Raw genomic sequence first — 15,189 nt, 5'->3', positions numbered from 1 at the left:
AGAACCCAATCTCTGGTATCAAGCGTGTTACAAAAGAACAATTAAAGTTGATCACAATTGACTCTTGTAAACATTATCTTTCAGCAATTGAAGCTTACTTGAACAAGGTTGGGAATTTCCTTTCTCTTCAGAATGAGGACACTGAACATCACTTTGATGTCTTCCTTCACCTCCTGCCAGAGACCCTCTACCTCAGCGGGATCTGAATTTAGTTTTGGATTCCCTGGTGAAGAATCCTTTTGAGCCTTTGGCTTCCTGTGACCTTGACCTCATTGATTCAGTTACTGTTGGTCAGGAGGATGAGTTGTCTGCCGGCCTAATCCTATAAAGATCACTTCACACTCCTTCATGCCAACAGGGCAGTTCTTAGGGCAGTTCTACCCTCCATCTGTACAGTCATGTGTGACTTTCATTTGAACACATGTATTTCCTCCAATCTCTGCCACATGGTCATCTGGCTGATGCAGCCCTCCACAATGTGGATGTGGGCAGAACTCTAAAGTTCTATTTGAACAGAACTAGACCTATCCTATCTGTAGGTTGAACAATCTTTTGCCATTCATGGTGGTCTTTCACCTCTGACTAAAGTGGCCAAGGCCATTGCGGCCCGAGGAATTGTGCCATGCATCTCTACAGCAACCATCGTGTGGTTGCTGTAGAGATGTCTGAAGCTTTCCAAAGGCAGAGTCTGAAGCTTTCCAAAGGCTTGTGTCCATTTCTAAAATCTGTCAGGTTGCCATTTGGGACGCATCCTATGTGTTCTGCAAGAAATATTCTCAGGACCTTTCCACCAAATAATGTAATGTCATTTGTCACTTGTATAGCGCTTTTTCCCATTGATATGGCCTGAAAGCACTGCAGGTGTATGCCCTCGAGGGACCGAAGGTGGTAGGGGTGGCAAAGTCCCTGCTAGCAACCCATATCGAGCTGGCATGTGGATGGGTCCTGTGAGGTAGTCAGGAGAGTATGCAGCAGCAGGAGGCTCATTATGTGTTGTGCAATGTGTCTTAAAAAATGTATAGTAGCTGATGTGGGCAGCCTTGCCAGCTGCTATCTTCCATAAGCCTTGAGTGTGATATGTGCCCGTGTGTTCTGGCTGGTTTATTGATTTCGTAGGTGTGGCATGGATTCTGTCCTGTGGTCTGCTGGAGTTTACCTGAGAGGTGGTTAAATTATAAATGACCCAAAGTTTGGCATAGATTTGTCAGGATGCGGGGGTGGCTCTTGAGGGCCTTCATTAAGGCAAGGTGAGCCTCAATATGTGTGATACTTCTTTCAACACAAATTTATTGCAAACCCTTTTTTGCCTTAAACCTCCTGACATGAGCTCCACCACCTCCCCGTCATGTTTTTCTGGTTGATCTGTGTGTAACAAGTTGGTTAGGTGGGAAAGCCTTCGAATGAAATAGTAACAAAGAATGACCCTGATGGTGATTCGAGTACTCTTAGTCTGTGGCTCTCCCTCCTTTACAAGTCCCACCCAGCTATCCACTGATGCATATGCAAGGGTGTTTTCCTTCTGCTTGATGTAAAAACTGGGTGATGGCTGAGTCACCAAGCCCATTTACATAGGGGTGTTTGAATAACAAGGTGCCTGGTGGGATTCTTGTACCCAGTTTCTGAATTCTAAATTCCAGTGCTGCTTTAGACAGCATCCGTGGCGAGGTTTCTGGCCTGGTTTGCTGCATTAGCAGGCCTTCCCAACAAGTTGTGAAGTAGGGATAGTCATAGACAAAGAGAACTGGAAACACGATGTTGCTAATGTTTTATATTGTTCAATCTTCAAACTCATGGTGGACATTTCACATGCTATAGGATATCATACTCAACAACTGATACTGTACCACTTAGGTCCAGTGAATTTAATTTTCTAGGAGGACTTAGCACCAATAATCCCATTGGGGAGTACTGGTATAAGGCAGTGGCAGTTCCTGAGAGGTAGTCTCAAGTGGCAAATTTTCCTTGTCTTTGTGGAAAGAACTACTATTTCTGTCTTGCTGCCTTACTAATAGGACCTCCCAATAACCCCATCCGCCCAAAATAGTTGCATACACTTTCCTTCATCTCCCTTTGCTGTTTCCCTCCACATCCTTAATCAAGTTTCAAAGCTTAATAAGCTTTGGTACATCTCTGGAAATGCACAATCTATTGCCTGAGCTCCCCCCCCTCCTCAGAGAGCAGGCATCTGCAAGACAACATTATAGTAAGGATCACATGAGTACAGTATAGGAAACATAGATTTGTCAAGAAAAGGGTCCTGCAGCGGACTCACAATTTTTACATTACAGTGGTGCAGTGATGCTTAGATTCTTAAAGTTCTGCAATTCCTCTCGCCATTGTCATGAGAGTTCCTGCCTTAGCATAGGAGCTCGGAATCTTTCCAGTTTCCTTGCAGCATCCATGTTACCGTAGGTCCCTCAGAGCTAAAATCAGGAGCTTGCCCACGTTGACCGCTTTGTCTAGTGAATATTGACATTGGGTCACACTAGCGTATGTTCTTCCTGGCAAGGACACTCAATGGCAGCTGCTGGGCCATCCCTGCTAAGGATCAATGCTGCCGAATATATCCATCATTCATTCTGACCACACTTGTCACTACATCAGTTACCCTTTAATATCCTATTATACATTCTTTTATGGGGTCTTTGTGCGTTTTCTGCTGCCCATTGCACTGACACCAACATCATTTGCTTCGTTTGTGGGAAATCAGTGCCCCCAACATCTTCTCCATGCTTGCAAACACCCATGCTTCAGCCAGGACGTTTTTATCTGTAAGCACCACTTGTAGTCCTCTGACTTGCTTTCAACTGTCGAAGTGTGTGCAGCACTGCTGGTTATGCTGTTGCCCATGATGGCGAGGATGGTGCCTTTCTCTTCAGCCATGTTCAAATCAGAGGTTGCCTATTTCTAATGCACTTCTAGCATGCCCCCTCAGGAGAATCTGCGGCACGCGATTAGACGCAGAACAATGTTGTCCGGGATCTAACCCGAGACTCGATGAGAGACTACTATTTGCTTTACCCCATAAGGGGCAGTAGATGAAAATAAACCCTGATCTAAGAAAGGTCCAAGAGGGACCAAAACACATGTCATCACAAAGGGCATCAATATAATAAAACGCTTGTTGAAAAAACTGGGCGCAGTCTCAACTTGGGATCTTTTCTCTTTATTTAACCACTTCTAGCACACAACTTGGATGGAAGCATTGTCAGAGCTCGCAGTTGCTACCTGGCCCATCCTTTTTCTTTTTCCCATTGTTTGGTGTTCTCATATGTAATGATGTCATATTTTCCTCTCCCTAATCTGTGACCTCCATACTTCTTGTTATATGTGCCTGATGAGTCTTGTTTACATTAGACCCAGCGTTGCTTTGGGCTCCTCTTCATCGAGCGGCGGGGGGTCCCATCTTCATGAGCTTTGATGCATTAGTCAGTCTTTTTGGTGCGGCTGCTCTTGGTTCCTCCACGCAATGCCACATTTTCTCATACTAATTCTCCAATTGACCATTTAAAGGGGACATTATGTTTAAAAAAAGAATAATACGATGTTCCATACTATTAATGTTTCATCTTCTGTTGATTGCCCTGACAACAACACTTCTCATCGATTTGGTTTTAAACATAAGCATGTCTCTCACGTAGAACGACCTCCAATTTTGAGTTACTTTTAATCACCTTGAAAGGAAGTGACATCAGAAAAGGAAAGGACATGTTGTCCATAGATCTCCACTTGCAGTAAATGGACAAAGTCAAATATTTTATTTTATTTTTAACCAACATGTTTACATGCTTACTAATCCTGCCCCACCACTAGTAGGACTAGTGATATTAGGACTATTGCTACTACAAGCACCACTACTAATACCAACAATAGTAGTGTTACCATTAGCATAAGTAACAGTCATAGTAGAAAACAGGTGAGTTACAAACGCAACATTACCCTAAGGGAGCAAGTGCTTCAAACTAAAGAAGAGGTTTATTTAAATATGCAAATTTCCATCATTAAGCGTCACTGTATGGAGTAGTGGGGCACATAGCGAGGTTAAAGGGGAGGGGAGGGCGAGCTTCCTCTTTAGCAAGTAAGTGAAGTTTAAGCCAAGCTTTAAAGAGATCCACAGTTAGGCTGGCTTTGATTGTGATGGGAAGACGTTTCCAGTGGAGCGAGGCAAGTAAGGAGAAAACGTGGAAGCGAAAGGAGGAACAGGGGGTGGGATGGGAGAGTGAGGTTGATTTCAGAGGAGGATTTGAGGGTACAAGATGGTGAGTAAACAGAGATACAGCCAGACAGATATTGAGGAGCAAGACTATTGATAGCTTTGTAAAGTAGGAAAAGGAATTTGAAAATCGATCTGTTGTGCATGGAGAGCCAACTGACATGTTGCTTGTAGGTGGAAGTTGGGGAGAATCTGGGTAGGTTGTAGAGAGTGCATGTAGCAAAGTTGTGGACTTTTTCTAGAGGGGTGAAGGAGTAGAGAAGAAGGCCAAGTAGTAGGTTTGAGCTGTAGTCAAGGTTGCTGAGCATTACAATAGGGGTTAGAGTTTTTGTGGAGTGGTTAGTAAGAAAAGGACACATTTTCAGAATGTTGAGGAGGTTAATACGAGCAGCAGAGACACTGATGCTGATGAATTGTAGTAGTTGGAGATTGTTATCAAAGGGGACCCCATGGTTGTAAGCAAGAAGCAAGAAGATCAGCTGGGAAGGATATATTAGAGGGAGGCAAAGGATGGCTTTGAAAGCTGGGCGGAAGGTGGCTTCTCTTTTTGAAGAGTTCAGCATGACGAGCAGAGAGCCATCCAGTGATGAATTTCAGTTAGACAGTTGGTAATCCATCCGAGAGGGCTGGGGTGAAGGAGGGAAAGGAGAAAAAGATGTGATTGTCATTAGCAAAAAGGTGATGGTGAAAGCCAAAGGATTAGATACATCTTCCCAGGGCAGAGGTATAGAGGGTAAAGAGCAGAGTTCCAAGGATTGATCCTTAAGTAACACTGACAGGGAGAGAGGTGGGGTCAGATGTTTGCAAGTTCCAGGCGATTTTAAAGGATTGAACTTTCACGTAGGAGGTGATCCACGTGAGAGCAGATTTGCAATACAAAAGGTCATGCAAAGTGAGGAGGAGAGAGGAGTGGGTGACAGTGTCGAAAGCATCAGAGAGGTGCAAAAGAATGACCATAGAAGAGAGTTTGGAGTGGTGAGCATTAGAAAGAAAGTTGGATACATGCATAAGTGCAGTCTTGGTGGAGTGTTAACAATAGAATCCTGATTGACGTGGATCTCCAAGTTATTTATCCTCAATTATCCTCAAGGAAGTGATCCAGTTGAAGACAAACCACTCAAGGACCTTTGAATAATGGGGAAGGAGAAAAACTGGGTGACAGTTTGCTGGGACGTTTGGGTCATCAGTGGGTTTCTTCAAAAGGGTAAGACAGTTGCAGATTTGAAGGAGGCAGGGAAGAGTCAACCAGAGCCAGAGGGGTTAAAGAGCACAGAGAGATAATGACAGGTGATTGAGGCCAAATCTTTGACTGGGAGGGAAAGGAGTGCAAGATGGCTTGTTGCTGCGACGGTTGGATGCTAATTCAACAGGAGAGGAAGGGGAGAAGTAGTTGGGAGGTAGAAGGAGAGTTGGTCGAAAGAAGGATGGTTGGATTGGAGAGGGAGAGAGAGGACAGCTGCAAGAGTGTCACAAAGTTTAGTGATTTTAGGGGGAAAGTAGTGAGCAAAGACCTTAGCAGAAAGGGGGAGGTGATGGATAATGGATTGGGAGGTGCAAGCAAAGCTTGCAGGGTAGATGCAAGATTGCGGGAGTTATTGTGAAGGGAGGAGGCTATTTTTGTGACGTAGGAGGATTCGACAGTGTGCAGTGCAGCGATAAGAGCAGCAAGGGAATTTAATTGGGCTAGAAGTAGAAAGGGGGATCATAATTATCACCTGAGTCGTAGGTCATGCTGCATGTTTGTTTTGAGGATCTGAAATTCAGTGGTGATGCAAGGCTCAGGGTAGTGTTGGTCAAATGAAGTCATAAGTGCACAGAAAAAAGCAGAAAAGGCATGATCAATGGGAGAGGCATGAATGGGGAGAGAGACAAGAGAAGGCCTCACATCATCAAGGTAAACGGCAAGAGAGTGCTGCCTGAATGTTGTCTTGGTCATTGAAGATAAGAGAGGAGATGTAAAGGGTGGAGTGACCAAGATGTTAAATTAAGAGTGAATTAGCAAGAAGGGCAAGGTCAAGGGAGTTCCCACCAGGGTGGGTAGGCATGTCATAGAGGGAGTAGAGGAGTGGTCAGATAAGAAGGAGATACGTTCACGACAGGCATAACGATGGAGATTCCACTAGGAATGAACTTAAAGAGAACTTTCAGATCAAGGAAGAAGAAATTGAGAGGACATGGGGTCGATAGAGACCCAGCACTGTAAGACATGCAGGAAAAAGGAGTTGAATAGTGGCATATTCAAAGAGGAAGATGTGATGTCAGACAGGTGTAGGTTGTATTGTTGAGGGTCTTATTGATAAGGAAGCCCACAGCACCACCCTTCCCAACAGGTGGGGAAGATTAGTAGAAGGCAGCAGTCAGTGTAGTAAGCTACTAGTGTATCTGAAGCATGAGGGGAGATCCAGATGTCTGTAATAGCAAGAAGGGAAAGATGATGGTGAGAAGAATCAAAGTGGTCAGTGATATAGTAAGACGTTTGTAATCTGCCAATTCACTGAGAACCACTTTGAAGTGCAACAAAATAATGCAGATGTACACCACATGGGAGAGGTACAATATTGATTAAAACTAAGATTGGCAGAAGCTCCACACTGTGCTAGAATGGGTGAAGGTGGAACAATTTCAGTAATAATTCAAAATAAAAAAGCACATACCTGTTTAGAGTAAGTAATAACACAATAATGTGCAAGGTGAGTGTTTAGAGTCGTCGGGTCAGAGCCTTCAGTCATACATTCTTGAGGTCTGGCTCCTGGCTGGGTAATACTGAGCTTTGATCTCAGAACCGATATGAACTTCCAACTGCAGGAAAATCCACATTAAGGGGGCAGGGAGGAAAGGTGTACACTTATTTCCCCTGCAGGAGGGAAAGGGTGGTAGCCTCAAAGAGTATGTTTAAGCAGCCTTGTTTTAAAATTATTTTTAAATTTCAAATTGCTGAGTTCCATTTTCTTTTCACCTGGGAGGTTATTCTGGTGCTTGGTCCTACCAATGCCAAAGTCCTTCTTCCCCGTCAGAGTCGTTTAAACATTGGTGTAGTCAGGTTGCTGTTTGAAGATGATCATCATTTCTTTGCATGGATGTTTTGTTGATTATTTTGTTTATGTATGGGGGCATTTGCACAAGCCTCCTTTGGATAATGCATATTGATATCAACATGTGTTTTCTGCTCCAGGGGTAGCCTGTGGAGGGTCTTCAGTGCAGGGGAGACGGAATCACATGTGTAATGTAGTAGATGAGGCTGACTGGTTTGTCATGCATCAGCCCAAACTGGTGCCTAGGGTGTTTGTTTACACTAAGCACAATCTGGCACAGTAATCCAGGCTTGAGTAAATAAGAGGTCTGGTTAATTCAGTTTTTAGAGGATTTCAAGATAGGTTCACATTATTCCCAGACTATGTTGCTGGAAGGGGACATTTGAAATATTGTGTTAACCTGTGGTTAGAAGGCCCTCAGATTTTTATTTGTCCCATTGAGTTGGGGTGTGGGCTATTATTGGGTATGATGGGACCATTGAAAAGTAAACACTTCATGGTTGTGAAACCAAAAATGTGTATCTTTGTTTTAGTTGCACATTTAGACAGAGGATGTGTCGGTTGCCCAGTCCTGTTTTGATTGATGTGATGTGATGATTGGCGCAATGATTGGGGTTCAGATAAAGTTGTACTTGGGGTTCATTCAGGAACATTTAAAAGGTGGAAGTGAAGGTCGAAAAAATATTTGATTGGGTTCTTACATAAACTTGGAACTTTGAAAAGACACTGAGAATTGATTGAACACTGGGGAACTCCACACTAAAGGTCCATTCTATAAAGTACATTCTCCTATTTTCACCTGAGTTGTCTGGTCTTTTTGGTAGTTTCTAAACCAGTTTAATGCATTTTGCTACTTTTAGTAGGAGTAGGAGTTGTACCTTTAGAACTTCTACTATTCATGGGGGGGGTCAGGATGTTTGTTTAAAGACAAAGACATACATAATTTTACCTAGCCCCTTTGCTGCTACAATGACTCTACATAATTAATTTTCCCTCCCTCTCTGAAGCTGGTTACTGTTCTAAGGATTGAAAGCAATTTACATTATGGTGGACCATTGAAGTGAGTATAATTCTTACAAAATGGCTTTAAAAAAGGTGATGGTAAGAGTGTTTGCCAGAAATTATACAGAAGATGAAACATTGACAGTAGAGAACAGCACATTTTATTGTTCTAAAAGATTGACTTCCCCTGTAAGATATTGTCCAACCCTTCATCCTGCATTTCTTAGACTAAAGGCTTTCCTCTTCTAATGTTCTCAGCTGAATCACATATTGTATAGATTGCTTCTCTTTAGGGAACTTTATATCTAAACAACATTGCTCCAACAACCCCCCCAGTAGCTGGCACCAGATCAAGTAACAGTTCCATTGCCCCCCTTGCACTTGCTTAGAATCCTTTTCCCCAAGATAATCTGCAACTGCTGCTGTGAATTCAAGTCTTCTCAGCAGGATCAACTCAGCAATTACTTACGCTAGGCCCTTATTTTGCAATGGAGATCTAGGAAAGGATATTTAACAACCAGCATGTACTCACAGTACACACCACTCACTGGTAAACCTCTAAACGAAAGAGACAGGTTGCATTAAAATTCGACCGTGTTCAAAAACAGAGCCAACTAAATGTCTGCATACCCTCCATGCGGTGCAACTGTAGCTATGATTTCAGTGGTGAGGGGGGCATTGTTCATTGGGAAGCAGGGATAGCCTTTTGCTTTATGCGGGTTAGCATAAGATCAATATTTTATTCAGCAAAACAATGCTGAGGTACCAGTCCTTTAGCTCTCATTGCCGCACAGCAGTGGGTGGCTTCCGCTTGAATCCCACAATAGTCATTTGATTGGATTGGCTCTAAGATGGTCACCATTTTAGGAATACTAAGGAAGATCTTTTGAACTGACTTGTGATGTCAGTGGCTGTGGCAAAGAGCCCAAAAGCTTTTCTTTAGAGCAAATATAAAAAATGCTGCCTTTTCTTATGAGAAAGATTCCCTGGGTATATCTGTTTTGAACAAACCCCTCTGTGTCATATCACGAAGGAAAGTGAGTACTGTAAGGGACTACCATCATAGCCATGCACCTGTAATCATACTGAGTAGGTCACCCTGAGTCAAGCTTGAACAACAAAAAAACCTGGATCAGGGTGAAAACAGGTGTTCTATTCGTGAAGTACCTGAATACTCTTCATGCTGTCTACCATGCCCCGATTTACACCCCAGCCTGCCAGATAGCACACTCACTAATCACCTAACACTTATTATCCTTGTCGAGAAGATGTTTTAGGCCTTTTTAGAGTCATAATTGTGATACAGCTATAGTTGCTTGTTGTGCTTTTTGCCCAGCTGTCGTATCACCCGACCTAGGATTTACCCATGGGCATACAGGACACCCATTGCTGTGCTGAAGACCCAATATACAAGGTCTACCAAGACCTGTGCACCTCTCTAGTTGATGGGGATATCAAGACCCACTCAGCACATTTTGTAGGAGAAGATCAATGTGTGTGTTCATCTGGTGAATCCATCACCCACACTCCTTTCACTCACCCTCCAGGGCGCACAAAGAGAGAAACATGTGCGTTTCTGAAATGCTACTACATGCAGAGTGCCATCACTCACAGATGCTCTGGGTGGTGCCATGTTCAAGACCAATGCCCTACCTGCTCTTAAGCATTGCACTTTCTACTGGCTACATATCATTTCAACCCAAGCGTCATACATTTTACAATTCCACGAGATTTCAACCCAGACCCTAACAAGACTTTACCGAATAACAGACACAAAAATACGTTTTCCATACAAATCTAACTTCATCCTTTTTCTGTGCCTTACAGTCACACATGTGAAGTAACCAGACAACCAAATACATTCAGACATCTTCTGACTAAAGCCAGTTCAGCCATTGGAGCTAACCATCCCAGCTCTTGGGGCTCTATCATGCAAGTATAAAGATACCCTTTGCTGTAAAGTCCTGGGCCCTGATGAGAATTATGGCATCGTATCGGCAACTAGCTAATGTTTGTACTTAATACATTGTATATTAAGACACGTTTTGTCAGACGATTGACATATGTACCTGCACTCCCATGTACACAGCAAACAACTAGACAGACGGCTTAGTATAATAGTTCATATGGATTTGGTGGGAGTTAAACTTTCCAGAGATTAGTTCCTGCTGCTTCGCAGGACCCAAGGGTAGAATTTCTATGACTGATGTTGAGAGCTAACAGATCCCCAAGCACATTATCAATTCTGCAGATTGTGCAAACTGCCAGGATTTACATAGTAATCTGATTTGTCTTGCAAGGTCAGCTCATCAACTGCAATTCTCTGTTCTTCTGGTATCCTTCAGCTAGTTGTAGGAGCCAAAGGGCTACAGTATCTTTGTCAAATCATCCTAGAAGCAACATTGTCATACTCTGTATTTCATGAAACCCGTGAAAGACAATGAAGGCAGGCCTCAGCAAAATGACTTTCTGTACTGTGATCTGGAGTATTGTCAGCCTTTGCTGGACAAGTAAGACTTTTATTTTTTTTTAAAGGAGCAGGCAGTGTGTTGTAATGCCTCATTTTATTCAAATTATACACTTAGAACAACATGTTTGCTGGGCATATGAGCAGAGGTTATCCCCAAAAAAAAAAAAAACTCTCCATGTCTGGCTGAATGCAGCGGCAACCACTTTAATTGAAGGGACACATATTGGCATACAGGAAGGCTGAGTAATTCCACAAAAGGGCATTAACAAGACACCTTATTTGATTAAACTGGTGTCATCGTTCGGTTGTTGAAGATATCGCGGCGGTCAGTTTGACCTGTTTGTGAAAAGTACTTAATGTAGATAGACTGCAAAGCACGATTCATGAGATATTGGTTTTTCAGTGACTTGACTCGGAGTTCATCAGCAATGCCAGCTTCACCAACTACACACCAGTGGTCTTGCATCTGACATCTGACATGCCAGGCTTGTCTCTCTTATGTCACAATAAGGATGGCGGGTCTGCTATGGCATGAATTCTGTCTTCCTGTCTGTGAGAAAAGACACCACATTTCATATATATGCTAAAATAGTTTTGTGCACATCTAAGCGGTAGAGGCTTATCTTAACCCTACCCAACATTCAGGGCTTTATGTAACTTGAACCAAGTGCCTGTTTGTGAGATGATCAGACTTTAGGGGTAATCTGTTTGGCCTTTTAACCCTTTTATTTTAGTGGGAGACCATATATTTTATTGCAATACATAAGTGTCTAACAGCAGGACAACCTTGATACAATATTTCATATTCGCAAGGTCCTATCTACATGCCGCCTTGTCCTACTCAATGGCCATATTCTATGAAACTGTTAAATCTGGACAATTTTCACGGGTGTAGAAAATGTGTCGTTAAGGTAAGACATATGGCCGAATTCTGTACATATGAATATTCATGAATTGAGTGTCACACACCTTGAATGATAAAATAACCCTTCCTTAAAAAGCACAGACACAAACACACGCATACCCATGTATATATGGTGTTACCTTGGTAAGTGGTCACCTCATGGTTAAAGAATAGCAAAAGCAGCCTGGGAACTTCTGTGCCAATGACTGCGTGCCACTAAACTGATCATGCTCTATTTATTTCTTAGCAGGAGTTTTAGACGTTCCAATCCGGGCCTCTTGATTCAGTCTGCCAGGGCTGCAACAGCCTCAGCCATCACTGCCCCATGCCTCCATGGGGCTCCATTCTGTGTGCCTCATCCATTATGTCAGAATGTCAATCACAGTTCTTTTTGTCACTGGGACGTGTTGGGGGAAAGGGAGGAAGTAGGGTGCACCGTTACCCTTGGATCCGTTTGCTGTGCTCTGACTCTTGTTCTCTGCTCTAGGAACCAACATTACTATCTTGAATGGGCCCATTTTGGCTTTAGATAATGACTTGGGCGTGAATGCAGTGGTGACATATCGGCTCTTGGGAGCCCAGATAGATCTCTTTAACATCAACAATGGCACGGGTGAGTATGACTACGTATGATGATGTTGTTTACTTACATGTTTTGCGTAAGACAAGTAGCTGAACAAGAAGTTGCTTTGATCCGTTCACATTGCATGCAAATGGCCTGTTTCTGTGTCCTAATAATAGTTGCCTCCTCCACTGCTATTTCCCGTGCAGGTAAGCGCCCTCCAGTTGGTTAGAGTGAGTGAGTACCGCATGACCCACAGTGCTGACCTTATATGCAAATGGGCTGCAAGACCATTCCTCACCAAGTTGAGAAAGGAACTTGCCACTGCACTTACATCTTCTGCATTTTAGCCTAAAGGTAAACTATCATTTAGGGAAATCGGGGGGTTTCACTGGCAGGGGGGTGCCTCCAAACGGACATTGTGCCACAGTCATTTTCCTGACTTGAGCTGCAGGCCCCTGATCCTAGGCCTGCTTGCCTTTTAGGGCCTGATGTATTTTGTGAAGTCTCAAACTTTTCCTATAAGCCACTCTGCCAGTGGAGTGGAGTTTTTATAAGACATATCTATAGCTAATAGAATGAAAATGAGGAGTACAGAAAAAGGAACAGCTTATTCACAATTACTCCTCTTTGTATATACTGTAGCACATTAAGTAAGCGAATGACAACAACTTCTCATATAATGTGAACAGGGTTTAATCTGTTTAGGGAGGTGATGAATGCCCTTTTTTCCTTAGGTTTTTGTTTTCTAATGCCATTTAACCACCATGTATTGCTTCAGTGTATGTATGTATGTATGTATGTATGTAAAATGTGGATGCTTTCTCCCAAAGCTCCTCCCCTTGTCCTCAACTCTAGAGAGTAGTTTGGAGAGATTCAAATATGTATTAAAGTGAAAAGAATATGATGTCTTTCTAGGATGGCACAACTTAAATAAATGCATACCTTCTCTTCAATGATTGTTCATATAATTGTACCACCACGGGTCAATTTACTTTAATATCACTTTGACTCTTCCTAATCACCTGAGCATTGTTACCTTAAATTCACTTCCTTGTTTTTTTGCTTTTTTCAATTTTTATTGGTTTATTCACATTCCATAAAACAGAACAAGGCTGTAGCACCAAAGAAAGAAAAGTATAACATTCTCAGCTGATCCCAACGCAACAGCAATCTATAAACTCGGTGAAAGTTAGAACTGTCATCTTGGGTACAAAGATGGATATAAGTGGCGGGGGATGGCTGAGAGAGTGGATAGGCAATAGGGACTGGGAGTATGGGCAGGGGTGGAGGAAGGGACCAAGAAATCAGGTTGCAGGAAATAGATCACATAGGTACATCCATTCCAAAGCCTAATTGTTCAGCTTACACATAAGTGAATGAAGCCTGACCAGACAAGGCCTTGTCTTTCCTACTTCTCTTCTCAAACTGCTGTCTTTTGCTCCAGGTTGCCAACCTTTTCTAGATCAAAAAACCATGTGTCCATGTCTGGTCTAGTTCTAACCTTCTGTACCCACAGAATCACCCTTTTGGAAAACGTGATAACTCTCACTAAGAACGACTTTTAGCTTCCCATTGTCCAAGTGGCTTAGTGAGCATGCTGAGCACAGCTCCACCAATAGCAGGTCCAGGCGAAAGGGGTTTCTGAGTACTAAAGCAATACTTTTTTCCACATTAGCCCAGTAGTTCATCACTTTGGTACAGGACCAGTATATGTACATCAGGCATGCTTCCCACTACCTACAGAACCAGCACTGGTTGTTGTCCTTGATTCACACTTTGAACATGTTGGCTGGTGTCCAGAATACCCTTAATTATTGTTTCTTATTGCATCAGGTAAATTTTTGTTTCTCTTGAAAACTGCCTTATCGCGTGCAAGACGCTTAGCCATCTTGTTCAGAGACTTTACTGCCTAGCTCCAGTTTCCACCTCTCTTTACCAAGGAGAGGTCTACCTCCTCGAGCTTGGCCAGATTTGTGTATCCATGTAAGAGTCTTTGGACCTGATTTACAAAGTGTTTTCCAATGGGATTGTGCCATTGTAAATAGCTTTTGTAGATCAGGATCTGGGTCTTTCTATCATCGCCTTGGTCATCATTTCCCTAGAACTGCTTATGGAAGTACTAGGTGGTCCTTCTGCTTGCCTCATTCCTCTGTTTCCTGAAATCAATTTGCTCTACATACTGGGTTACCATACAGATGAGCTATTTAATTCCATTCCATCGTAAGCAAACAAGGTTTTTAATTGTCTTTGTCCCTCTTGCAGAGAGAGGAGCTACTTTGTACCTTGTCTGCTCAGTCTTGTTACAGGGTTTTGTAAGAGTGGTGCAACAGCATGCATGTACAGACCTTCTCTCTGCAGTCCCCTCCTCTCCTTCTCCTTCCCAGGCCCTCTGCAATGCACTGGCCTCACACTTTGCCACCACAACTCAGGACATTCTGACCTCCCTTTCAACACTCCCTCACAACCCATCCCACCCCCCTCCACAGTCCTCCCCCTCCTTCCTCCTTTTCCTCCTTCTCACCTGTCAAACCTGAGGAAGTTACCAGAGCTGCCCACTCCATGAAGGTCTCTTCTAAACAGGTCTCCCCTTGCTCATCCAGAACCATCAAGGATAACATTGGCTCTCTTGCCCCTGCTCTCGCTGATTTCTCCAATCACTCTTTTATCACAGGATCTTCCCTCCCCCCTTACGCACTCCCTTGTGCACCCACTCCTGAAAAAACCTTCTTCTGACCCTACCTGCCCTGCCAGCTATCACCCTATCTCCATCACCCCCTTTCTGGGGAATCTTCTTGAGAAGCTGGCCTTGCCCCAACTTAACTCTCACACTGAACTTGTTGGTGGCCTCCACGACCATCAATCTGGATTCAGAGCATCAAGAGGAACGGGAACTGCTCTTCTGAAGACTTGTAAAGAATTGCTCACATCTCTGTACTCCAACTCCCCAGCTGTCCATATCCGTCTCGATCTCTCCTCTGCCTTTGTCACAGTCAACCATTCCAT

At 43.3% G+C, this 15,189-nt stretch overlaps 1 protein-coding gene across 3 annotated transcripts in view; it reads left to right on the top strand.

Moving 5' to 3' along the window:
* Window positions 1–15,189, top strand: part of CDH23 (cadherin related 23) — a 3,939,560-nt gene that overhangs the window by 3,462,891 nt on the left and 461,480 nt on the right. For 2 of the 3 annotated variants that reach the window (XM_069610726.1, XM_069610724.1), the window contains one exon: window positions 12,109–12,234. The exons of the other annotated variant lie outside the window; for it this stretch is intronic. In XM_069610726.1, the coding sequence (XP_069466827.1) occupies window positions 12,109–12,234 (126 nt within the window). The remainder of the gene's footprint in view (window positions 1–12,108; window positions 12,235–15,189) is intronic. 3 annotated transcript variants of the gene reach the window in all.

The sequence above is a fragment of the Ambystoma mexicanum genome, chromosome 8 (genome assembly GCF_040938575.1).
Source record: "Ambystoma mexicanum isolate Mex_15411 chromosome 8, UKY_AmexF1_1, whole genome shotgun sequence".
In the NCBI taxonomy this organism is placed as follows: domain Eukaryota; kingdom Metazoa; phylum Chordata; class Amphibia; order Caudata; family Ambystomatidae; genus Ambystoma; species Ambystoma mexicanum.
This window is presented reverse-complemented; position numbering and strand designations above follow the sequence as displayed.